Source organism: Agelaius tricolor, unplaced genomic scaffold, assembly GCF_023055355.1.
Source record: "Agelaius tricolor isolate 1412-34295 unplaced genomic scaffold, bAgeTri1.0.p SCAF_34, whole genome shotgun sequence".
NCBI classification, from domain to species: Eukaryota; Metazoa; Chordata; class Aves; order Passeriformes; family Icteridae; genus Agelaius; species Agelaius tricolor.
The window spans coordinates 219,228-244,960 of record NW_027269294.1 but is presented as its reverse complement, the minus strand read 5'-3'; the positions used below and the strand labels follow the sequence as shown (position 1 = coordinate 244,960).

Sequence of the window (25,733 nt, the reverse complement as noted above, 5' to 3'; positions counted from 1 at the left end):
CAGTGCTAAAACAAATAAAGCAAATGTCTCCAGCACTCCTGTTTTTTTCTTGGTTGTATCAAGGTATTGTTTCACTACAAAAGCAGCTGTTGCATGGCACAATAAATGAAAAGATAGGAAAGAATTCTGGGTTTAGTTAGAGAAGAATTACCCTGCAGAAAACATTGGGCAAAGCATTAACTTTGGATATTTTCCATAGGTTGAGTCTCACATATGACTCCAGAAGTGTTTAAAATGCAGGATTTGCCTATATCCAACTCTTCTACTAGAGGGAGTATAAAATGTAGCAGTTGTTGCTGTGAACTGACATAGTTTAGAAACACATCTTAAGTTCTAATTTAGTGCTTGAGTATCAGAGCTGGAGCACAGAGTAGCCAGTGAGCCCTGAATGTGGTGGGTTCTGCATATGGAGGTTTCTGAGTGCTGCCCAGTAGCATAAGCAGGCAGATTAGGGCAAGGGAGGACACAAAAGACAAGTGTGAACATCATCCCCTTTAGTGATGAGGAAAATAAAATCAGAAATACCCATCTGTGAATCATCCCCCATCAGCATGCATCTCTGCAGCTTACTCCTTCAAGTTCCCAACCAGGCAGTTCTTGCTGAGTGCTGGTAGGGGTTGCTCAGGACAGCTGTGGTCAGAAAAGCCCAGCACAGCATCCTCAGCTGCAGGGCATGGAGCCAGTCCTTCCTTTTCACAAACGGCTTGCTAGGCAACCCTGGCTCTCAGAGCATCAACACAACCCAGCATCATCTGGGTTTGCTGCCCCATAAAAACCAACAATGCATGCAGCTCTAAGTTCTGCATTTCCCATCATTATCAGGGCCATGTAGGGATAAAGGATTCCCTTTTTAATCTGCTTTCCACTCTGCCACAGCCACCCCCCAGCCCTGAGACAGTGTTCAGTAATTAATTACAAAAATCTCATCATACACCTAGAATAGCTGTTTCTGCGTGTTTTTCTAGCATGTCAGGAAGATTTCCTGGCCCCTGCTGATTGAGTAATAATTCATGTTTACTTTCTGTAAAATATCTTAGTCTGGCTAATGTATTCTTCTCCAAAACTTCTGGTTTTGTAGTCTTATCCCAATTTTCTGTAGTGAAACACATTTCCAGCGGTGATATCCTGAAGAGCTTCTTGGTATTTCAGTAAAGGCTTGAATTTAATTATTTTCAGGTTATTATTTTTCTTAATCTTGCTATTACCAGGACTGCAACCTGTTAGAAATCTGTGATAATTTTTTTTATATGTGGAGAAATGTTAGTGATAGGTAGAGATCCACGTGTTCCATTTCTGATTTTTATGCTGCATCTCTCTAATTTCTTTTCTATTCCAATTACATTCTCTGAATGAAGCTGCATTTCCTTGTACCAGGTTTAATTGCTTTTATTTTAAAACCTTAATTAACAGTACAGTCTATTTCTACATCCTGGAGAGAGTAAGCAAATCAGACCATCCAGTCTAGAGTAAAGAAAACAGAAAATGATTGCACAGATGTCTAGTTATTAAATCCTGCTCTGGACATGCAGATGAGGCTGCTTCATTTGATTTGTCACAGCTGCAGTATTAAAAATTTAGTGCAGCATTAGGAAAATGTAGCATTTATGATCATGTAAAACCTGAACACTCAGATGTCTTGGGAAAGGAATGAGACAAAATTGTGATGCAGACATTGAAGCTGTGTAACTGTTGAATGGTGTGCCTGATCCCTCTGTCAGAGGATGTTTCACAGTGTTTACACACTGAGTACCAGCAAGTGGATGCCAGTGCTTGGGTGGCTACCTGACAACAGAACTGGAGTGCAGGAGGAGGGAAAGAGTTTACATTTCCCTTAAGAAATGGTTTGGCTGATCCCTACTATAGCACTACTTAAGTTTACATTGTACATCATAATTAGTTTTGTTTAGTACTGGAAAAATGAATTCAGATTTTAAGTGAGTCTTGTAAAAATTCTCATGTGCTTAGCTACCCTTTAAACAAAGATCCAAATAGCTGAACAGATAACAATATATTTTTAATATATAAACCTGCTGTATATGATACTTCATATACATAAAAGCAGTTAAATGCACCTCATTTTCACAGTACTCATCTAAAATATATTAGGAAGCATGTGTTTGAGTAAGGGCAGCTGTCAATATACTTGAGTGAGAAATATTTGAATTAAAATAGTTCAAGTTAATTGATGAAACATTTGAACAGGAAAGGATATGTTCAAGAGCCTGCTTTACTTCCAGCACACCTGTTAGACAAAGAGTTGTAAAATTTGTCATACTTCTTTGCATTCAAGAAGAGGTTAATTCATTTCCTCTATGTTATATATATCTGTGTCCTTTATACAGCTAAAAAGCAGAAAATTTAAACTGAATACCATCATCCAATATTTCTAAGAAATGGGCAATACTGAAAATGCATAAATTACTGGATGGGATAAATTATTCCCTTCTTCCTGTGAACATTTTTTTATTGCTTCCACATCCATACAGAGGTGAATCACACGGAGGAAAAAAATAGATATCTTTTTTGTATAATTTGAGTAGTTTTCTTTAGGTTTAAATTTGGTGTACTAAGAGTCACTGAAAATGTAGCCCAGTATTCCTGGGAAATGCACAAGGAGCTCAAGTGTTCTGTTTGAAGTGGAGATTGTCTCATACACCTCACCATAATTCTTTGATTCAAATGTATCAAAGCAACAGCAAAGATTAGAGTTTCTGCCTCAAAGGCAGAGTGAACATGTAAATATTTGAGGTCACTGGTTGAGGTCCACATAGAAAATTAATAGACTGGAGAATGCAGTGATCTATACAGTGTATGTGATAGGAGGCTGGATATACTTATTAACCTTTAAGGACCTTTTTCTGAAAAATCCAGGTTTAGGCGAGCATGTTTTTTCTCTTTCAGGCAGAATAACAGGAGCCTTAATATGATGAGCAAAAAGCAGGTGTAAACTCTGAAAGGAAAAGTGTTCCCTTTAGAGTAAGTCCTTAAAAACAGCCATCAGTCTGATTTGCAGTAATGCTGACAACCTCCAGCCCTCATCCTTCTTCTCTGCAAGTGACCGGGCCTTACAGAGTGATCAGGTTTGGTACCTGTGCATCTGCCACCCCCAGTAAACCAAAACAGATCCCATAGAACAGTTCAGCAAAAACTAGCCTGTCTAAACTGTCTGATTGCTTTGCACAACTTTGTACTGCAAGGGGTTGCAGGCACAGCAGATGGTGTCCTTAAATGCCATGGCACTGGATAAATTCTGCTTTAGTGAAGGACTGGGAAGGAACCCCCTTCCATCCAGTAGAAATGCAGAAAGTGCAGTAACTCTGAAGGAAGTCAGAAGCGTTGCTTTCCACTCTGTGTACAGGATGTTGACTTGGGACAGTGTTAGCATTAACAGTACACTTACAAATCACCCAGTCAGCCTTCTGTGTGTCTGGGTACCAGCAGGAGCTGAGAACATTTGTGTTTCTCACAGGAATTGCTTCAATTTGCTTTGCAAAAACCATGCAGTTCCCAGTCAAACCTGTTAGTGCTGACACGTTCAGTCCATTTTTTACAGAAGAGTTGACCTGGATGCTTATTTATCCTCTTGAGACTCCTTCTGCCATTGAGCTGTCTCTCATCATCAGTGCTCTTAATCCTAATTCTGTTCAATTGCCCACAATGCCTCTTGAAACTTCTTTCAGTCTACAGAATTATGTTTAATGTTTCATGCTTAAAGACATTACTCTAGGCTATCAAGTTTTGCCTTTAAATTGGAAAGTAGAGATCTTGCCTAGAATGGGGGAAGGAACCCAGATGGGCATCTCTCCTTTCAGTGAGCATGAAGTGTAGTAACACAATAAACCCTTTTGCCAAGCATGCAGTAAATCCAATTATGAGAGTTTTATACAAGTCTGGATAACTGCTTACTATAAAAAAAGGCAAAAAATAATTCACTTAAAGGGCACCTTTGCCTGCATTTGGCTTTAGGGTTCCAAATGCTAATGATGGCAACAGACTGCAGAAACCATTCAGGAATGCTGGAATTTGGAGGCCAGGCCAGTTAGAGGAGCACAAGACAGTGTTAGCTTTTGATGCCTCAGTCCTGCCTGCTCATTTTTTTCCTGGAGTTACTCAGTTTGTGTGCTTTAATCCTTACACAGCTCACTAGTTCAGGCTTTGCAGCCTGTATTAGGTGCACTGTCAGCAGTCCAGAGCTGACAGGACAGTACCACTGTCCCAGGCTTGGATTGGGCATATGAAGGGGTGAAAACAGACACAGTAAGTAGAAAAATAACAGGAAAGTTTAAGTAATGTGTGTGAATTGAGTATAGAAACCTTCCTCCCTGTACTTCAGAGCAGTTCTAAAGCCAAAGCAGAGGCAGAGCTGAACCAGGCACTGCTCTTGTTCCTCCCTGTCTGTGTGGATCTGAGAGCCAGCCGTGCTCATCCTGCCTTTCTTCCTTGCTGCACCCCAGGCCATTGCTGTAGGACACATTCAAGGCCCTGTGCAGAGGAGAACAAGTGGCTCTGTGGGGGTTTAAATGATCTGCCCAGTGCCCTGAAGAGCTGCTGTGCAGGTGAGCTGGGAGTGCTCATCCAGCTGTGCTGCAGCCCCGTCCTCACACGATCACCACAGCTGGATTTCACCAGAGCCCCCGGGGCAGAGTGCAGCCACTGGCTTTCAAAACACTTGCAGAATGTTTGGGCCTAACTCTTTGGGGAGGATTTAATTTTCTTAATGACTCTGAGTAAAGTGTGCACTGCACCCACTCTGAAGGCTGAAGGCTGAGGCTCTGCACAGGCCTCTCATCTCTTGGAAACAGAACAGCTTAGCTCCTCACAGGGCTTGAGCCTTCACATTTCCCTTTTGTGGTTAAAAAAAGCACATCTTGCTAGAAGCATCTGTGCTCCCTGCAATACTCAATTCACACACATGAACCACGACTTAATTTTGGTGTCTCTTTGTATTCCATACAGCAGCTCCAATATACTCAGCTGGCTGGTTTTCAGTAGCCAATGCAGAGCACTTTCCCCACATCAAAAAGAGCTTCCTTGGCTTTTTATCTCCCAACTCCCTTGTTTCTGTTAAATAAAAGCCAGATTTTACATGAGGGCACTTCAGAGAGAGTGAAGGAGTGTGAGGGGGCTTTAAATATGGTTTTTTGGTTGCTTGTTTGTTTTGTTTTTCCTTAGGAATGGTTTACACTTAGTTTGTGTAGCTGCCTGTATTAGTGTTTCTCATGAACACATTTACTATAACACCTAGGTCTGCTCTACAAAATTTAGAAAAAAGGAAAAAACGTTGTCTCCACAGTGAACATCCTCCTTCCTCCGCCCCCAAATCCACGTGGCATTTCAGCCCATTCAAGTGAAAGAAACCCTTAACCACTGACACAAATGGGAATTAAGCAGAAAGATTCTAAGTCCTCATGGCAGTCTTTAAGTTTTAACCCTGTGCCTTCCTCTACCTAACAGAGCTCCAAGTGCTGTACTTCACAAAAAAATGGAGAGAGGGAATTCTGTTCCTGTTCTTACGCCAGTAAATTAGAAATGACAGGAGAAGCCTAAGAGTGCCATGCACAGAGTCATATCCCAAGTCCAGAAATCAGGCAAATAATGGACCCCAACTAAGGCAGTTTTCTAACAAGACAAAGTGGGACAACTTTCCTCAGCTTCAGTGCAGGTTCCAAGCTGAGAATGTCTCAAGCACCAGAAGTCGGATGAGAGACAACCAATAAATGGAAGATGCAAAACTGCTTTACATAGCTAACAGCGACACAAGCACCTCCAGCATCAGCTGAGAACACAGGGAAGTTCATCTTGATTTTGGCTTTAGGCAGAAACACTTGTAAGGTGTAATTCCCAATTGCCAGTTTAAGCCAAGAGAGCTGAGCCTGGGTGCCATGCAACCCTGAGTCTCCCCAGTGGAAAACCACACTCTACAGCTTTCATCAAGGATAGAAATGTTATTCTGGAAGAAAACAGGATAACTGTTCCTTTCACAATGAGAAAATATCCATTACCTCAGAGTTTCACATGTGAATAATCTGGTTCAGAGCTCATTAAATTAACTTGGAGAAAAAAAAATCAACCTCACTACAGTGATCTCTAGAAGGCCAAAGTAACAAAGGGAATGGGGGAATGAGATTGGTGGAGGGGCAGGGATAAAGTGTGAATGTCTAGGATAAGACAAGAAATGGCATATAATACAGAACTGAAAAAAATTTCATCTTAGTTTCTTCAAATTTCTTGTATGTTATGCAGTGTTATTACTTTTGGATAGTTTGGAGTTTATTTTCCCACCAGGCAGCCAAATTTAACTACTGTTATTAATACAAATGTCAATAACAGTTACACAGCAGTGGGAAAATACAGTTCATTCAGCATTTCATTATGGAGGTGTATTAAATGCCTCTGCAAGCCTGTCTGTCTGGCAAAGTAATCAGTGGGAGTTTTATCAAGGCTGCACATAGGCCTACCAGGAGGATTTATGGGAGCCACACGTTTCAAATTTTTGTGGATTATTCTAGAAATGTCCCTCTTGTCCAAAGCTATATTTAAAATGTGGAGCTTTCAAACCTAATTCTGTATTTCATTAACCAGGTCCAAAATGGTATTTTAGAAGTCCCATCTCAGAGAAAGTTCTCGCTAAGCATTACTGGTGGGATAGGAGGGGACCCTGAGCCACCTGTGTGCATGAAGCAGAACCTGCCCTGAGTGGCACAAGCTGCCCCTGGCTGGGGAACAGCACACAGCCTTTCTGTGGGGTTTGTGCCAATGTCCTTCCACTTTGTAATGACTTTATAATACAAGGGACAACACAGACTTGAACAGAGCTATGAGGTGGTGGGCTTTTGCATGGAATTGGGTATTCAGTTTGGGTTTTTTACAGAAACTCTTTTTTCCCATCGTACCTATAAGCGATTTGAATGCTTCTGCTCCTTCCATACTTCAGGTGTACCAATCTGCACCAAATCCTTTCTTTGATTTACAGATTCAGCCAGTGATTCTCTACACAAGCCCAAGGTCCTTTTTAGAGAAAGCCACTTTCAGACCTGTGTGCAATTTACTCTATCTCCATGTATCTTGGCAGAAACCTCCCAGACCCTGATGTGTACACGTTATCTGTTGCCTTCCTTAGACAGGAGAGAGGAGGAGAGAACCAACTGAAAATAGATTTCAAGAGGGGGAAATGTAATTTATGTCACCTGCATGACAATTTAATTGTAATTGAGGTCTATAGGTTTTTGTGCGATAGCAGAGATTTAAAGCTTGATGCAACTCAACAATGAAGGCAAGGCTTTAATAAGGCAGCATTAAGCTGGGAATTGAACAGAATCAATACTGAGAATTAGCAAGAAAAGATTATAAAAGACATTTCAGTATTCAAGGAAAAAACAGTTTTTGCATTTGATCATTTATGCAGCATACCATGGCTGTGTTTTGCCTTATTTTGGTGTTCAGAAGTGCAGCAGAACCACAAAATCAGGGAACTCAAGCAAACAGGAAAGCTTTTGGCTTTTTTATGGTTAAAATGCATGGGTAGAAACACAGCTCCATTCCAGAAATCCCATTTGCTGAAATGGAAACCAGGCAATTGAGACTATTGCAAACTGCATCAGAGATTAAACCAGCCTGCAACAAAGGAACCTTCATTCCAAATCCAGCAAATCCTCACCTTGTCTCTAACTGTAAAGGTTTTCACAGTAGATGGACACTGGAATGTTCTATAACTTCTGTTACCCCGCAGGAGCAATGCAACAAGGTCAGTGTTTAACACAAACCCCTCTTTTTCTTTTTCTTTTTCTTTTTCTTTTTCTTTTTCTTTTTCTTTTTCTTTTTCATCTTTTTCTTTTTCTTTTTCTTTTTGCCCCAATCTCTACAGGGAGGTCCTATCCAGAACCGAAAATCCAAGCGCTGCCTGGAATTGCAGGAGAACAATGAAAATTAATTTGGATTTCAAGTGGTCCTTCAGAAGTGCACTGGACAACGCTGGTCCATAACAAATGTCCTGAGAAGCTTGTCATTATAGCAGACTAAATTTTGTACCCATTTCTTTTGCTACTGTGTAGCAAGTACTGCATTGTCGCCTGCTGTACTGTATCCCTCCCGCTCCCCGTCCCCCCAGCTCCTTCTCTCCCCTTTTTGTCTCTGATTTGATTTTGTGAGTGTGTGGAAATAGGGTTTGTGGGCTGGAAATAAGAAGTTTTTATTTCACCATGATGTTTTCACGACATTTATAGAGATGCTGAATGACAGGTGACGGGTAGGCTATCCTAAAATATTTTACAACTGTAACTATTAAGCAAATGGAGAATATTTATATCTCAAACTTTTATTGAATAAAAAAGCCCAAACACTATTACTGGGTAGGTGTCTCCATGGAAATCAATTTGGAAGCTAAGTGCTGGTTTCATTGCTTCATTAACCCAAGCCTGATCCTGGCATGTTGCTGCAGAGCATCAGAATTCTGCAGACTTTGGATAAAGAGTTCTACCTGCACACCAGCAGCTACAGCAAGGGAGGATTTTCTCCAGTCTCCCTCCAGAGCTCTGTCTAGGCCACGGTAGGTACCGGTGTGCAAATACAGGGGAAAGGTCTGGGGTGTGGAGGTGTTATGTCCCCAAGTATTTTTCCTCTCCAGTACCACTTAATAAAACCCCAGAGAAAGCTCCAGGGCTCAAGTGAGGCAGGGAAGAGAATTTATTAAAAAGAAGGGAAAAAATATCCCAAGAGAAAAGCAGCAGCTACTGGAAGAAAAGTAAAATATAAACCCTGACATTTCACAGTGGGCTGGCCTCCATTTCAGTGGCTGAACCTTCCTTCCAATTCTTCATTGTTCTTACAAGTCTTTTTTTTTTAATGCAGTTGTTCCCTGGGTGCTGCAGACTTGGGTAAAAGTGGCTCCATCCAAGAGAAAAAGGGATGAATTCACTCTGCTTTTCTTCCTGCCTTGAAGGAGGTGTGAATGCAATTCCACATCACTTCATCTCTGCTCAGACTGGCGAGGAGAGGAAATTTGATGAGGTAAACCAGAGCACTGGGATTACTAGAGTTCATTTCCAGCAGCTTTTATTTGTATGTAAATTCCCCCGTATTTTGATCAGTTTTTCTTGACAATAACAGTACACCTACCACATCTACCAGCTGATAAGGAGATACTGACAATTAAAGGAAATAGAACATTGCAAGAAACCCCAAGCCGCCTTCCTACAGTACTTGCTTAAATATTTATGGACAGCAAATATCTTGTCAGGTATCATCCCTCGTGCCAGGATATCACCTAGGGTGCTTTCCCAAGGTCTCCCACTGTGTGTTCTCTCACCACATTTGCACCTGGGGCAAGCCACCAGCACCAAGGAGGAAAAAGTTGTGCTGGTGATGTGAGGAGAGCCTGCAGAGCACCTCCACATCCTCAGGGAAAAGCTGTTAGGGCTTGGTTGCTATCAGAGACCCTGGGTAATACTTTTGAAGATGGGCTGTTCAGAAGGGATCCAGGTTCCGGGAAGTTATTCATTGATCTGTTTATATACTTATTTTTACAAAGCTACCGGTTTCAGGAGCAGAGATGACTGACACCATACCCAGTCATTCCCAGCTGGAACTCTGACAGGAGAATTCCTGATTATCCTTGCCTGCCTGATCTTTCCAGGCTGGCCAACATCTGCTGGGAGTGACTGTGCAGGGCATGGTTTAGGATTGTCCTCTTTTGCTGGGGAAGGTTCTTTGGCTTCCTCTTTCTGAAGGACCAGAATTTCATCCTCCAACACCATGTGTCTTTTTCTCTGTCTTTTATAAACAGAAGTTAATCAGTCAAAACTAATCACTGAGCCTTTTTGTGTATGGTAATCAAGAGGTAGTTGCAAAAATTATAATTAAGCAAGTAGCTGTCATATGTCATTTTATACTGGGTAGCACTGAATACTTATTTAGCTGGAGATATAAAGGGAAACAGATTTTAGAAGGTCACACATTTTACAATCAATGTAAAAATGTGTCTGTAAGCATCATTTTGTTTGCAGACCTAAATTATGTGTATTTGTGTGTGTGTATCTCTACATCATCAAATACATGTAAATTTATATTTAAAACATCAGCATGCATGTACACAGACAGCTCACTGGCCAACCACAACAGAAGCAAAATTACATTAAAGTGCACTTTCTCCAACTAGAGCCTTTTGAGACGTGCAGATAAGACACCAAAATGTCAGCTTTGGTTCACAATTACATCACTGCTACACAGATCACCTTCAGCACTGCAGCTATTTTTAATGCTGACAAAAAACACAGAACACATGATCCTTTTTCAACATTTTTTCAAGTGCATGTTGGAAGTTTTCCACAATAACTTCTCCAACCAGAATACAAAATAGCTGTGTTCACGCAGAGGCTCTGGAGGCAATTAGCAAGGCTTTTATCTAACAGTGCATTTTCTACTGATTTTCTAAACTTTCCCCCTGCTGCACACCTTGCTTTAAAAATACTTAAAAGTGCAAAAGTTGAGTCTCAGGTCTGTCCTTCATGGCTACATTTTGACAGCAAAGCAATGTATTGTTGTTTACTGGCTAAGATGAGCTTTGCATTGTCACATGAAATGACAGTTTTACCTGAATTCAGTCTTGTTCTGAACAGTCTGAGGGGATTTTTGTGATAAACCAGCTGAAAACTGTTTAGCACTACAAAAGCATACTTTTCATGATAATATATTGTTTCCAGTGAAGTCGTCTCATTTGAGGTGCATATATGATAGGATAGTTTTTCAATTGAAGAATATAATCTTAGGATATGAAAACAACAAATATATATTAGTTCAAAAGGCCAAAGGTGCATGAAATTTTAATTCCAATTTTAAAAGGAAAGAAACTGAGTAGTCTAAATAAACTAGACCACAGTTTAGAAGGTGGTGACTGCTCAGGCCTAAAAGTATGAAGAGTTCAGCCTTTAAACTCTGCTGACATTCTTGATCAGAAGTCTGTGTGGGTGGCAGTTTTGGGGTTTCTTTAATCAACAATAGCAGGCAAACATTTTAACATAGAGACTCTTTCTTACTCCTAGAGAACCAAAGCTCCTGTAAGCACACACAAAGAATGGTGTGAGCCCCAGCTTGTCATTTGGACTGATAGTCCCTTAGCTTCTCTCATTGCTAAAATCACTTGATTTCAGTGTTTTATTTCCCCATCTGCTCTAGAAGTGGCATACCAACAGCTAACCTCAGGAAGATCTGCCCATTTTCTGCAAACACAGATAGTAAAGAACCATATTTAAGTGCCCATAAATGCCAGTTATTCTCATAGCAGTTAGGAATATTTTGCTGCAGATGACAAGAGCACTCATTCAAATTCAAAACAAGCCACCAAAGGTTACATTCTTATTTTCAGCATCTGTTAATAAGGGTTTTCTGTGCATCATATTTTTGTGATTTACCATTATTTTATAGTTTTCTGTATTCTCCTAGACATTGTTCAGCTGTTAACACAAGAAGTATCACTTGAGTTAAATGCTCTGGAAATGCTCACAATTAAAGAGGAGATTCTAAAAATATGTCCCAAACTTGTGGACAGATCACCTTGAATAAGCACTGACAACCACAAAAAGCATCCTGTTGCACAAAAAGGACCTTGCCACCAATATTGGATGCCGAGACCTTTCTAAACAGTAGAAAAAGTACAACACAAGCAGTGCAAAGACAAGAATCAAAAGCTGTGCATGGGCAGCACTTTCCAGAACAGGTCTCGTGCTTTAGGCATTTTTGCTGACCATATCTCATCAGATCTGGCAGCCATTCAGAGAGAGCTTCTTTTATTAAGAGATGAAGAAAGATCATCACACTAAAGAAGTGAATTGCCTTGACTTTTAGTGTGCCTAACGTGCTTTGCTATTGAACACCTTTTACCTGGGCATGCATTGCAGGAGGGAAAAAAATACCACAAAACCACCAAACCTGTATCAAAGCTAGCTTTACATTTCTGGCAGGCATCACTTTCCTAATCTGCCTCACTTTCCTGTTCTTAGAAATCAGAGTCCAAAGTTCAATTGAATATCTTGGAAGGCACATTGGGTATGTGTGAGGTAGCTAATCCTTCTGCCTGCAGCTGAATGCAATGTGTACCACCGCCATTTTTCTAACCTGTGTGTATTGTGCCTAGGCACTTCAATGTTAGATTTCTGTGTATTTAGCAATGAACAAAGTTAAACCCCTCTCTTACACCCAATTTTTTTAGCAGAGAGACAGAAACATTCAAAGTGTCAGTTCAGGCTTGAACCAGTTCATATTTAAATCATTTTATTGTTCCGCAGCATGACTTCCTCTACTTGGTCTCACAATCACAACTCCTGTCAAGGATGGCAAATTTAAATGATTCTTCTTGAGAGTAAAGCTTTCAGATATTAAACCCTTGACTGAATTTTCCTAGGAGAAATTGAATCACATGGAGATTTCATCATCTGGGGAAGGGCTTGGGGGAAGCGCTGCGCTGCTGTCCAGGGCAGTTGGACTCGTTCGGAGCCTTCTTTGGGGGTCAGGGAAAGGCGGGGTGAGGGCTCGGGGCTCTGATGCCGTTGGGGGCAGCCCAAGGTGCCCAGGAGAGGGAGCCCCACGGCGGTGCAGGAGCCGGTGGGGGGCGGGCGAGGGGCGGGGGTCACGCTGGGTGCCGTCCCCCAGAGGGACCCAAAGCTGCCACCAAATGCACAGGGAAATTGCATTCCAATGTCTTGGAACAGAGGCTCATCGGAAGTTTTCTCAGCTATCCAAGCACAGAGCCCTGGAGCCAAGTCAGCCTGAGCTGCTGCGTGCTTGCTGTGAGCCTTGAGGTGAGCGCGCATCATTGCGGGCTGGGATCGATTGAAATGCGCTAAGGAAACCAGCTCTGGGGAGGGAGGGAGGGAGGCAGGGAAATGCTCTCTTAACATGTGCCAATGCTTCTGTCAAACCCATCAGGGCAGGACAGCGTTCAGACTGAAAGTGTAAGAAGATGTGGAGTGAGACAGAGAATCTGACAGGAGCACCGGACTCACAAGTGCACGGATTTTGCTTTTGGCTTGGATTGAAACTCAGAAGTTGTAAGGAATTTGGGAAGGAGAAGGGACATTTCAGAAGGAGAAGAAGAAAAAGAAGTTGTTGGTTTTTTTTACAGCCCTGGCAAAATCTTTGGTTCTAGCTAATAAAGGAAGTTAGTTGAAATAAAAAAAAGAAAAAAACATGGGTTTTTTTCCTTCACTGTTGTATTCGTTGGTGGTAGATGGTGTGTTGTTTTATTTCTTGGTCTTATTAACTCTGTGTAAATAGTTTTTTGAGTGAAGCTAACTTTCTGGACGGGTTGGTTTGTATTTGAGGTAGGATAAATTTCAAGAGGTTTCTTTCCTAGACTTCTGATAGGTATTCCTGGGATTTTGGTTTTGTTTACTGCATGTATCAACAGAGAGATTTGGTAGGGCCAGCTGGGCTGCTGAAGTTCTGGGTGTTAATTTATTAGATGGCTTTTGTTAAACACAGATTAATTAAGTAAGTTAACAGCAAATTACCCAATTTATCTAGGTATGCTACCTAAACACAATGCTTTATGTCTTACCATTTTTCTGTTGTTCTGCTCCAAGTAGTTGTGTCAAAAAAGAAAGCGCTGTTATTTTTCTGAAGAGCTTTCTTCTATAACAAGGCCTTTACTCCCTTTGAATTTGAGTCAGAGGAGCCAAACAGCTGCAGCTGCTCTGTGGGCTTTTCTATTCAGTGGGATTAGCCCCCTCCCTTTTCTCAGGCATCATGGGAATGGGAGGCGGGCACCATCAGGGGTATATTAACCCCAGCCTTTGCTGAGGGGCTTCATTCCCTCTCTGGGATGTGCTGGGGTGAGGGCTCTCCTGTCATTTCAGTGAAGAGGCTCTTTCAGCTTATCTCAGCTTGCTTTCAGCAGGTGTTTCTGGGCATCTAAAGCAATAGAGGCTTGGAAGATCCTGTGAAGAAAATGGCATGGAATACAGGGAGTATTTAAGGTGACAATGTCAGATTTTGTGTTTAGGGGTGATAAAGTGCATTTGCAATTTCTGGTTTTGTTCTTGTTTTGTGTTTTTATTGTTTTTAGGAGGTGCACAGCTTCCAGAGATCCCAGGTTGTGTCCAGCACAGCACTTCTTTCAGCAGATGGATCATGTCACAGGAGGCATCTGCCCAGTGTCAAAAATGATGTTTGAGATGGAGGCTTCAGGTGAGTTGAGGGTTGTGACTGGGAGAGGGAGGGTGAGCAGGTGTCCAGTTAGGAGTTATTGGGGGGCAGGGGGGTTTGCAGGCAGCAGGGTGAGAAAGGGTGTTTATTTGAGGGCCCCCCACACAGGGCTTTTCAGAAGCACAGCAGAGGCATTCCCATGTCTTCCTCACACAAGGTCCACTGCACTCACAGGAATGCCATTGAACTTTGCTTTTCTCTAACCCGGGTGTCACTCATAATAATGCCCACAGCCTTGGAATCAGGATGAAGGTGGAGCCTGAAGGAGCCAGGCACACTCAGGAGAGGGCAAGTAGCTGACTTGCTGGGATTTGGCCTACATAACTCTGAACTCATACTTTGGTTTTGGTTTTCTTTATTGTAGCTGACCGAGAGGCTAACAGGTGATCGCAGGGCCCTCCGAGGCAGACTCATTTCAGGTGCAATGTGGATTCACATCACTGATCATCCAAAAGATAAGTCTGGGTCACGGCCTGGAGAAGGGAGAGCAGCGGGTTGGGAGTTCCTGGGACAGATTGAAAAATTAGCAGAGGGAAAAGCAATCTTCTCCAAGGGGCCTCTTAGGACAGCTAAGGGGAGAGACTCCACATTTGATGGCAGCGTGCAGGCGGGCAGGGCAGAGCAGTTCCGGTCCACGTCGTGTTGTCGGGTGTACCGTGTTACCTACTGTGTCTTTGGGGTCCCTTTTGCCTTTTCCCCTCGAGACCCTCACCACAAGCATAATGTGTCATGTTTAACGTCCCCCCGTTTGTCACGTTCTGTGTCACGGGTGTCTGCACATGTTTGTGCCGGAGCTGCTCTGCCCTGCCGCAGAGGCTGCTGCAATAGGACAAGGCTCAGGGACACGCAGTTTGTGGGGTGTGGCCGGACTCTAGATGATATTCCTAGATAGACAGAAGATGTTTGGAGCTGTGAAGAGATCTTGCAGCCCTTTGACGTTTGTCCTCGCTTTCTTTCAGATGCAGAAGGATAAAATCCAGGGCAAAATCCATCCGCCCATCCCGAGTGAGGAGGTTCCCCTGAGCAGGTCAGTCACCGTTTGTCTCTGCAGGGGGAGTGTCAAGTGTGACTCTGTTACAGCTCTGTTCTTTTTCTTTTTAGGAAGCTGGACATCAGCAGGCAAGGTGAGATGGGCAAGGTGAGCATTGAGTAGCGTACAGAAGCAGTTAGTTGTTATTGCTCCAGTCTCACTTTGTGGTGCAGCTCTAAGCATCCGTTCCTGTTTCTGCGCTTTAGGCAATCCACTCGGAGTAGGCCAAGCCCCAGTCACCAACCGGCCGACACGCCGGGTTTGCCGCTCTCCCGAGCCCTGGGGAAGAATCCCGGGACTCGGCGATGAAGCCTCTGCCTTTTCTGTTTAAAGGTGTCACCAGGGTAGCCTTCAGCAATGGCCGAGGAGTTGCGGTGAGTCAGCGAAGTAGGGAGGAGGAGCGAGGCTCCGCTCAGGTTTCAGCAGCGCCACATCACCTCGTCTCCTCTTAGCCCAGGCGTGCCCCACGACGATGGCGTCAGCCTCCGAGTGCGGCTGAAGCGTGCGGCCCCAGGAGCCGGGCATTCTTGGGAAAAGAGTGAGTGGCAGAATTGTTGGGTTTTGGCCAATGTGCTGCTGAGGTTATGCATTGATATTTTGTTTTCTTTATTGGAGCAGACGAAGAAACAACAGGAAGTTGTTGAACAAGAGTGCCAGCAGGACCTTCCCAGCTGTCGAGGCAGCCTTCCCTTGCACCTGACACAGACCGGCATCCCCAGATGTCTGAGAGATAAGTAGAGGGCCACGACCCACAGAGGGGATGAAACCAGGGCGCACGGCAGGGACCCACCGGGAGGGGTTTTTGAGTCCACTTTGGAGACGGGGGTGTGCACGAAGCGGCCCCTTAGGCCTGTGGGGGAAATAAAAGCAAAGTCTCACTTTTGATCACAGTGCTGAGGTGCACAGGGCAGAGCAGTCCCGGTGTGTATCGTGTCCCTTGTCTTTTGTGTATTATGTGATGTTTGGGTATCTCATGTCTCTTATCTTAGCCCTGTGAAGGGCCTGTCAGAAACCTTGGCGCCATTCTTAGAATCTGTGATCTCAGTGTTCCTCAGCCTGGTACCCAGGCCATGGAACCTTTGACTCAGGAGCTCCGACAGGCATCAGAATTGCATCTCTCTTTGGAAGCATCCAGTCAGGTGGCTTTTCAGGTCTTGTTCTGAGCTGCACGGACAGCCGTGCTCCTCAGTGCTCCATTTCAACGGATTAGGCTTTGTAAGAGTGAGAGGTTAGGGCGAGGATTCTGACCGTAGGATTCCTGGGTATCCATCTTTGCAGTTCTTGGAATAAATCATTCAGCCAGCATCTTCCTCCAGGGTTCTCTGAGCCTCATCGGTTTGCTATCTGTCTCATCTTGGTCATCTCCTTTTGCATTCTCTGAGTCCTTGCAGCCACTTTCCTTGCCAGGAGCTTTCTGTTCCTGTTGTGTCCCCCCTGTCTGTCACGTCCCGTCCCGTGTCACGGGTGTCAGCACACATATTTGTGCCGGAGCTGCTCTGCCCTGCCACATAGCCTGGTGCAGTAGGAGAAGTCCCTGGGAGTTTGTAATGTGGGGTGTAGTGGGACTCTAGATGGGATTTGTAGATGGACACCAGACGTCTGGAGCTCCTAAGTTATCCTGCAACAGTTTGAGTTTTGTCCTAACTTTTTTTTCAGATTCAGATGGATTAAATGTGTGCCAGAGGGCCCCATCCCGAGTGAGGGGTTTCCCCCGTGCAGGTGAGGCACCGTTTGTCTCTGCAGCAGAAGTGTATATGGTGACTCTGTTACAGCACTGTTCTTTGTCTTTCTTTTTAGGAAGCAAATGTGGATACCAGCTGTCAAGGTGAGCAGTGGAGAGCAGTAGTTGTTATTGCTCAGGTCTCAATTTCTGGTGCAGCTCTAAGCTTCCGTTCTTGTTTGTGCACTTTAGGCAATCCACTCGGAGTATGCCAAGCCCCTGTCACCAGCCGGCCGATGCACCGGGTTTCCTGCAAATGTGAGCCCTGTGGATGTATTACAGGACTTGGTGATGAAACCCTGAACTTTTCTATTTAAAGGTGCCATCCAGGTGGCCTCCAGCAGCTGCCCAGGAGTTGTGGTGAGTCAGGGATGTAGGGGGGAGGAGCGAGGGTCCACTCAGGTTTCAGCCGTGCCAAATCACCTCATCTCCTCTTAACCCAGGCGTCCCCTGTGGCAACGGCCTCGGTCTCTGAGTGTGCCCGAAGCGTGCGGCCCAAGCAGCTGAGCGTTCTTAAGAGAAGGGTGAGGAGCAGACTTGTGGGGTTTTGGCCGATGTGGTGCCACGATCAGGCATTGATGTTTGGTTTTCTTTAATACAGCTGTCTAAGAGACACCAGCCCGGTGCCAGCAGGACCTTCCCAGCTGACGAGGTGGCCTTTCTTTGCACCTGAGACCGGCATCCCCAGATGTCTGAGAGAGAAGTAGAGGGCTATGTCCCACAGGGGGGATGAAAGCAGGGTGCTGGTTTGGGAATTACTGGGAGGGGGGGATTTGAGTCCGCTTTGGAGGTGAGTAGCTTTGGAGGTGGGGGGGTGTCCATGAAGTGGCCCCTTAGGCCCCATAAAAGCAAAATCTCACTTTTGATCCCAGTGCTGAGGTGAGCGGGGCAGAGCAGTCCCAGTGTGTATTGTGTCACTTGTCTTTTGTGTATTATGTGTTGTTGGATATCTCATGTCTTTTATCATAGCCCTTTGAGGGGCCTGTCAGAAACCTTGGCACCAGTCTTAGCATCTGTACTCTCAGCGTTCCTTGCCCTGGCACCGATGCCATGGAACTTTTAACTCGGCAGCTCAGACAGGTATCAGAATGGCAACTCTTTTTCGAAGCATCCGGTCAGATGTCTTTTCAGGTCTTGTTCTGAGCTGTATGGACAGCTGCACCCTGCAAGGTTCTGTTATGATGGATTAGGACTTGTAAGAATGTGGGGACAGGTAGAGGCTTCTGACCGTAGGATTCTCGGGCATCCATCTTTGCAGTTCTTGGAATAAATCATTCAGTTAGCATCTTGTTCCTCCAGGGTTCTCTGAACTTCATCAGCCTGCCATCAGTTTCACCTCGGTCCTCTAATTTTGCATCCTCTCGGTGCTTGCTGTCATTTTCCTTACCCAGAGATTTCTGTTCCTGTTGTGTCCCCGTTGTTTGTCCTGTCCTGTGTCACGGGTGTCTGCACACATTTGTGCTGGAGCTGCTCTGCCTTGCTGCATAGCCTGGTGCAATAGGAGAAGTCCCGGGGACTTGATGTTTGTAATGTGGGGTGTCGTTGGACTCTAGGTGGGATTTGTAGATGGGCACAAGATGTCTGGAGCTCTTAAGTTATCCTGCAGCTCTTTGATTTTTGTCCTTTCTTTCAGGTGCAGAAGGATGAAATCCAGGGCAGAGCCCCCCATCCCGGGTGAGGGGATTCCCCCGAGCAGGTCAGTCACTGTTTGTCTCTGTAGAGAGAGCATAAATGATGGCTGTTAGAGCAGTCTTCTTTGTCTCTCTTTTTAGGAAGTCAAGGCCGAGTGGGCGAGGTGAGCATTGAGTAGTGTACAGAAGCAGTTGTTTTTGCTGATGTCTCAGTTTCTGGTGCAGCTCTTAGCATCTCCACTTTTTATTTTAGGTGGTCCACTTGCCGTCTATCCTGGCCGGGCATGCCCATTCCAGCTGTGTGCAGCTTAAGGTATCAGTGTGGCATCCTTGTCAGATTTGGGAGGTTGTGTTTTCACAGTATCTCAGCATGCTTTTCTGCTTTGTTTCTTTGCAGGTGCTGTCGCTGCCCTAGGCATGCCAAGGAACAGAGGAGGGCAGGTGAGTCGGTGTTTAGGCAGGCTGACTCACAGGTGAGTGTTACACAGCAGCATGCTAAGTGTGTACCTATTCTTTTTGCAGGTATCTTCTGGGCACCCTCTGGAGTCAAATCAAGATTTGAGGTGGGCCGGGGCAGGGGTGCGGAGGAGCCCCGGGGATTACTGTTTTTGATGGCAATAGTCACCTTTTCTGTTTTGTCTTAGGTACCCTGAGGAGCCTCGTAGCCAAAGGTTGGAAACGACAGCACCGAGGCACACACGGAGCACATTTCACCATCCACGTCCGACTGAGGATGGATTTTGTCTGCTCCTTTTCCAAAAGCTAAGTGTCGGGGCCAGCAGTTGGGAGAAGGGGAAAAACCTTTACTATCACAGAGGGCAATTTGATGTCAGCTTAGCGGAGAGGTCTGTAGTGGGACCAGCTCTCTGGAAGAAAAGGGAGAGGGTTTCTCCTCAGCCTGACCAGAGCCTTTGCTGGGCAGGGCAGTTCCGACCCATCTCAGCATTCTCGTGAACTTTGCGTTGTCCGCCTTCCTCAGCCCGACGTCGTCACGGATCTTTCCCCCGAGGAGCTCGCCTTCACGTCCGGAGCTACAGCCACGGTCACCCGGCCGTCGGCTTCCTTCTCTAGGCTTGCTGAGCCTCTCGAGCATCCTCTTAACTGCTTTGGCACTAACTTCTTTTAACGAGTTACATTTCATCATCACATGCTATCGTCATAGGGCTTCCTCTCCTTTGGCATCATCAGCCTCTGGCACATCTTGCGCTAGGCATCTCAGGTGCCTAAGGGGACAGTGCCAGGCAGTTGCCACTTGTCTCTGTGTCTATGTTGTCCGTGTCTGTGTTGTCCGTGTCTGTGTCCGTTGTCTTCCACGTCATAGGCCTTTATTACGTCTCAATGCTTTATCGGCACTATTCTGTGCCATCTAGGCTGTATTCTACTCACATTCCTTTCTGGATATCCCTTATTCTGGCATCTTTACATTTTTACTCTTTGAGACAGGAATGTCTCAAACGGACAAGATGTTCTCATCCATCTTCCTTCTCACTACCAGCTTTGGTAGTGCCTTTTTTTCCATGCCATTTTCTTGGACTGCTAGAGGGAGTGTCTTGCACCCTCCTCATGTGACTGCAGTACTTCTATAGGTTCCATCTTCTCAAGGGTATAGGACTCAAGAATTCATCTTCCAGCGAGTTATCTCAAGTCCTGGCTTATATTGTGTGTACCTGTGCTGGCTTATACTGTATGTACCTACCCTCTATGTACACTTGCACTGTATGCATCGACTTAGATTGTTGTGTGTACTTATATTGTACCACTTATGGTTGGAGCTGCCCTGCCCGGGCACGTAGTCACAGTCAGGTAGAAGAGTTATAAAAACTTTACTGTTCATCTGTCTTTTATGGGATTTTGGGTAGAAAACTTATTGGTCCAGAGTGGAGACAAGTCCTAGCTGTCAGATAGCCACTCGTTGACCGCTTCCTGTCGTCTCACAGGTCCCCGAGGCTACCGATTTCCCCAGAACCTACCAACTGACGTCAAGGAGCGCAGCCAGAAGATGTGTGGCAGCACGTTCTTCAGCGTCTCGAGTAAGGGCCACAGCGAGTGTGTAAGTGGGAAGAGCGTGTGAGCGTGTGTGAGAGCACGTGTCTGTGTCTGTCTGCGTCTGCTCGTCTCTGCGTGTGTCAGCGCATGCCGACTGGATTACTGGATTTAACCTTGTGTGTGTGACTTTTGCTTTTCAAGTTTTTCAACTCATTTTCAAATTTAGAATAAAAAATCCCCAGCTGGGTTTCCCCCCCCCGGCTGTTTTTTTTTTCTCGGTCCCGGTCGGTCTGTGAGGTGACGTTCATCACCAGAGTTTGGGCGCGGACTGTCCAGGGACCGGGGTTTTTGTCAGGCAGGAAGATTTTTTTGAGGCTCCCGGGAACCACGTTCCCGAGGACCAATGATTGCTGGGGTGTAATTTAGCAGTTGTGATGAGAGGGATGGTGACTTCGTGTGTCATCTGAAGGGGGTGTTAATTGTAGATGAGTGTTGTTTTTTGCGTGCTTTTGTTGTTTTGGGTTTCCTGTAACAATAAATCCACATGTAAAGAAAGTAGAAAAAGGTTATCATCTTGTGTTAATATGTGTGTTGTGTTGTATTGCTCTGTATTGCAGGGTGAGCACAGGGTGAACTCTCTCCTCCTTGCTGTGACACCTGGGCTGGCAGGGATGACACAGTGACCTCGGCCGGCCGATGCTGCCTGTGCCATCACCTGGCACTGACGTGTTTGATGAAAATCCTTTTGCTGGGATTTTTCTCCTGAGAAGCCTCAGAACAGAAATGGAACCAATAACGATCTGCTGGCTGTGGAGTGTGGGCTGGAGATGGTTTAGCAACAGGGGCATCTTGGATTGGTCTCCTGGGCAGTGTCTACTTGATGACCAATCATGGTCCAGCTGCGTCGGGGCTGTGAGCAGTCCCAGGTTTTTATTATTCATTCCTTTCCAGCTTTCTGATGTCTCCTTGCTCTTCTAGTATAGTTCTACTATCTCATTTTCTTTTAATATAATAGAGATCATAAAATAATATTTCAGCCTTCTGAGAGGTGGAGTCAAGATTCTCGTCTCTTCCCTCGTCCTGGGGACCCTCAAACACCGCCACAATCAGCGGCCGAGCGGGTTTGTGTGAGCCTCCCAGTAACCCTCGGCCGGTCCCGAGTCGGCAGACACCGGGGGGCAGCCCTGACACGGCCGAGAGCGGGGAGACACTCTCTGTGCCCCGAGGGTGCTGAGGGCACCTGGGCTGGGGGGAGACACTGTCTGTGCTCCGAGGGTACTGAGGGCACCTGGGCTGGGGGGAGACAGTCTCTGTGTGTGCCCCGAGGGAACTGAGGGCACCTGGGCTGGGGGGAGACACTGTCTGTGCTCCGAGGGTACTGAGGGCACCTGGGCTGGGGGGAGACACTCTCTGTCTGTGCCCCGAGGGTGCTGAGGGCACCTGGGCTGGGCCCCTGTGCAGCACAAGAGACACCAGAGACAGCGGTAGATGATAAAGGGCCGACTCTTAGCAGGGGTTAATCCAAGGTTTTATTAGGAGTCCCAAAGGAGCTCCTGCACCTCAGGGGCCTCCTGCCAAGCCCCAGGGAGATGTGCCAAGGTTACATTTAAAGGGAGGTGGAAACCCAAAGTAGATAACATTTTACCAACCATTAAGTGACCCTAAGGGATGGATGCTGGGGCATAGACATACAGGACAGCGTATGGGGCAAGGCTCGGGGGGCTGACCCCTGGCCTCTGGCTGATCACTGGACGACTTGGACCGAAACTTCTGCATGGAGGGGATGGGAGGCTGAGTCATTGACAGAGAGCAAGGGTCGGGGTTTGGGGATGATCTCATCCCGGGAGAGGGATAACACAGGGAGAAGGAGGGGGGTACAGTTTGGGATAAACCATTTGGGAAAAATATGGGGATACAAAACAAAATGACTTCAAAGTATTATAAAGTATAAAAATGCACTACAGCAGGTTTGGGCAGCACCAAATGAAATGTAATAAAATGCTTTAAAAATAGAAAAATTAAAAATAAAAATTAAATAAAAGTAAAAAAACAAAATTAATTTAAAATAAATGAAAAACAAAACAAAAACTGTGAAGTGCTGTAAAGTGCTGTAAGAGTTCCATAAAAGGTAGTGCCGTAATGCAAGACCCTCAAACACCACCACAATCACCAGCTTGAGTTGGTCTGGGCAGCACTGAATAAAAAAAAAATAAAAACCTTTAAAAATAGAAAAATTAAAAATAAAAAATAAATAAAAAATAAAATTAGAAAAATAAAATAAAGGCTTTAAAAATAGAAAAATAAAAAATAAAATTAAAAAATTAAATAAAAACTTTAAAAATAGAAAAAATAAAAATAAAAAATAAAAAATAAAATTAGAAAAATAAAATAAAAGCTTTAAAAATAGAAAAATAAAAAATAAAATTAAAAAATAAAATTAAAGCTCTAAAAATAAAAAAATTAAAAATAAAAATTAAATAAAAAATAAAAAAATAAATGCTTTAAAAATAGAAAAGTTTAAACTTAAAAAAATAAAAAAAAAATCTTTAGAAATAGAAAAATTAAAAATAGTAAGTAAATTTAAAAAATAAAAAATAAAAACGTTAAATATAGAAAAATTAAAAATAATAAGTAAATAAAAAATAAAATTAAAAACTAAAATAAAAATGCTTTAAAAATAGAAAAATTAAAAATAAAAATTAAATAAAAGTAAAAAAACAAAATTAATTTAAAATAAATGGAAAGCAAAATAAAAACTGTGAAGTGCTGTAAGAGTTCCATAAAAGGTAGTGCCGTAATGCAAGACCCTCAAACACCACCACAATCACCAGCTTGAGTTGGTCTGGGCAGCACTACATAAAAAAAAAAATAAAAACTTTAAAAATAGAAAAAAATATGAATTTAATCAAAAATAAAATAAAAAAATAAAATAAATTTCTTATAAATATAAAAATTAAAAATAAAAATTAAATAAAAAATATAACTAGAAAAATAAAATAAGTGTTTTAAAAATTGAAAAATAAAATTAAAAAATAAAATTAAAGCCCTAAAAATAGAAAAACTTTTAAAGAATTAAATTAAAAAAAAAAGCTTTAGAAATAGAAAAAATAAAAATTAAATAAAAAATAAAATTAAAAAAAAAAGCTTTAGAAATAGAAAAATGAAAAATAATAAGTAAATAAAAAATAGAATTAGAAAAATAAAAGCTTGAAAAATTAAAAATAAACATTAAGTAAAAAAAAAAATTTAAAAAAATAAAAATAGATTAAAAACAAAATAAAAACCGTAAAGTGCTGTAAAGTACCATAAAAGTTCCATAAAGGGTAATGCCATAAAGCGCGACTGCCGCAAAAGGTGACGTAAAGCGCGACTGTCGCAAAAGGTGCCGTAAAGCGCGGCTGTCGTAAAACTGCCGCAAAGCGCGACTGTCGCAAAAGGTGCCGTAAAGCGCGGCTGTCGCAAAAGGTGCCGTAAAGCGCGGCTGTCGTAAAACTGCCGCAAAGCGCGACTGTCGCAAAACTGCCGCAAAGCGCGACTGTCGTAAAACTGCCATAAAGCGCGACTGTTGTGAAAGGTGCCGTAAAGCGCGACTGTCGCAAAAGATGCCGTAAAGCGCGGCTGTCGCAAAAGGTGCCGTAAATCGCGACTGTCGTAAAACTGCCGTAAAGCGCGACTGTCGCAAAAGATGCCGTAAAGCGCGACTGTCGCAAAACTGCCGCAAAGCGCGACTGTCGCAAAAGGTGCCGTAAAGCGCGGCTGTCACAAAAGGTGCCGTAAAGCGCGACTGTCGTAAAACTGCCGTAAAGCGCGACTGTCGCAAAAGGTGACGTGAAGCGGGACTGTCGCAAAAGGTGCCGTAAAGCGCGGCTGTCGTAAAACTGCCGCAAAGCGCGACTGTCGCAAAAGGTGCCGTAAAGCGCGGCTGTCGCAAAAGGTGCCGTAAAGCGCGGCTGTCGTAAAACTGCCGCAAAGCGCGACTGTCGCAAAACTGCCGCAAAGCGCGACTGTCGTAAAACTGCCATAAAGCGCGACTGTTGTGAAAGGTGCCGTAAAGCGCGACTGTCGCAAAAGATGCCGTAAAGCGCGGCTGTCGCAAAAGGTGCCGTAAATCGCGACTGTCGTAAAACTGCCGTAAAGCGCGACTGTCGCAAAAGATGCCGTAAAGCGCGACTGTCGCAAAAGGTGCCGTAAAGCGCGGCTGTCACAAAAGGTGCCGTAAAGCGCGACTGTCGTAAAACTGCCGTAAAGCGCGACTGTCGCAAAAGGTGACGTAAAGCGGGACTGTCGCAAAAGGGGCCGTAAAGCGCGACTGTCGTAAAGCTGCCGCAAAGCGCGACTGTCGCAAAAGGTGCCGCAAAGCGCGACTGTCGCAAAAGGTGCCGTAAAGCGCGGCTGTCGCAAAAGGTGCCGTAACGCGCGACAGTCGCAAAAGATGCCGTAAAGCGCGACTGTCGTAAAACTGCCGTAACGCGCGACTGTCGCAAAAGATGCCGTAAAGCGCGACTGTCGTAAAACTGCCGTAAAGCGCGACTGTCGCAAAAGGTGCCGTAAAGCGCGAGTGCCGTAAAATTGTGCCGTACAGGCTGGCGGCGCCCTGGCCGACACGGGGTGCCGTACAAGATGGCAACGGCCGCCCGAGTGGGCGTGTCCTGGGCGGGGCGCCGTGTCGACGGGCTGACGTCATTAGGCGGCACTCTGCCTGCAGTGCGCCCATGCAGACGGCAGGGGGCGCTCTGCCTGCAGTGCGACAAAGCAGACGGCAGGGGGCGCTCTGCCTGCAGTGCGACAAAGCAGACGGCAGGGGGCGCTCTGCCTGCAGTGCGACAAAGCAGACGGCAGGGGGCGATGTATAAATAGAGTATAAAGTATAAACTATCTAGAAGAAGAAATAAAAGCTCTATGTTACCTGCAGCTGTAGAAAATTTCAGGCTCCCATGGAGGAAATAGTTTTCCTAAAATCATTGCCGTTTTGGGGTTTTTTGCACTCCCCAGTCGCCTGAACGTTTCTACTGCTGCTTTTTTTTATTCTAAAGCTAGAATGGAAAGCCAAGATTAGAAATACAGTGAAAGAAAGAGAGAAAGAATTAAAGAAAGAGAGAGAGACAGAGAGACAGAGACAGAAAGAAAGAGAGAGACAGAAAGAGAGCGAAAGAAAGAGAGAGAGAGAGAG

At 44.5% G+C, this 25,733-nt stretch overlaps 1 protein-coding gene across 1 annotated transcript in view; it reads left to right on the top strand.

The window, feature by feature from the left end:
* LOC139602516 (polypeptide N-acetylgalactosaminyltransferase 18-like) overlaps positions 1 to 8,341 on the top strand; it is a 28,020-nt gene extending 19,679 nt beyond the window's left edge. Inside the window, exon 5 of the mRNA XM_071452434.1 lies at positions 7,865 to 8,341. Within this exon, the coding sequence (XP_071308535.1) occupies positions 7,865 to 7,930 (66 nt within the window). The 3' untranslated portion in view covers positions 7,931 to 8,341. The remainder of the gene's footprint in view (positions 1 to 7,864) is intronic.
* The last annotated feature ends 17,392 nt before the right edge of the window (positions 8,342 to 25,733 follow it).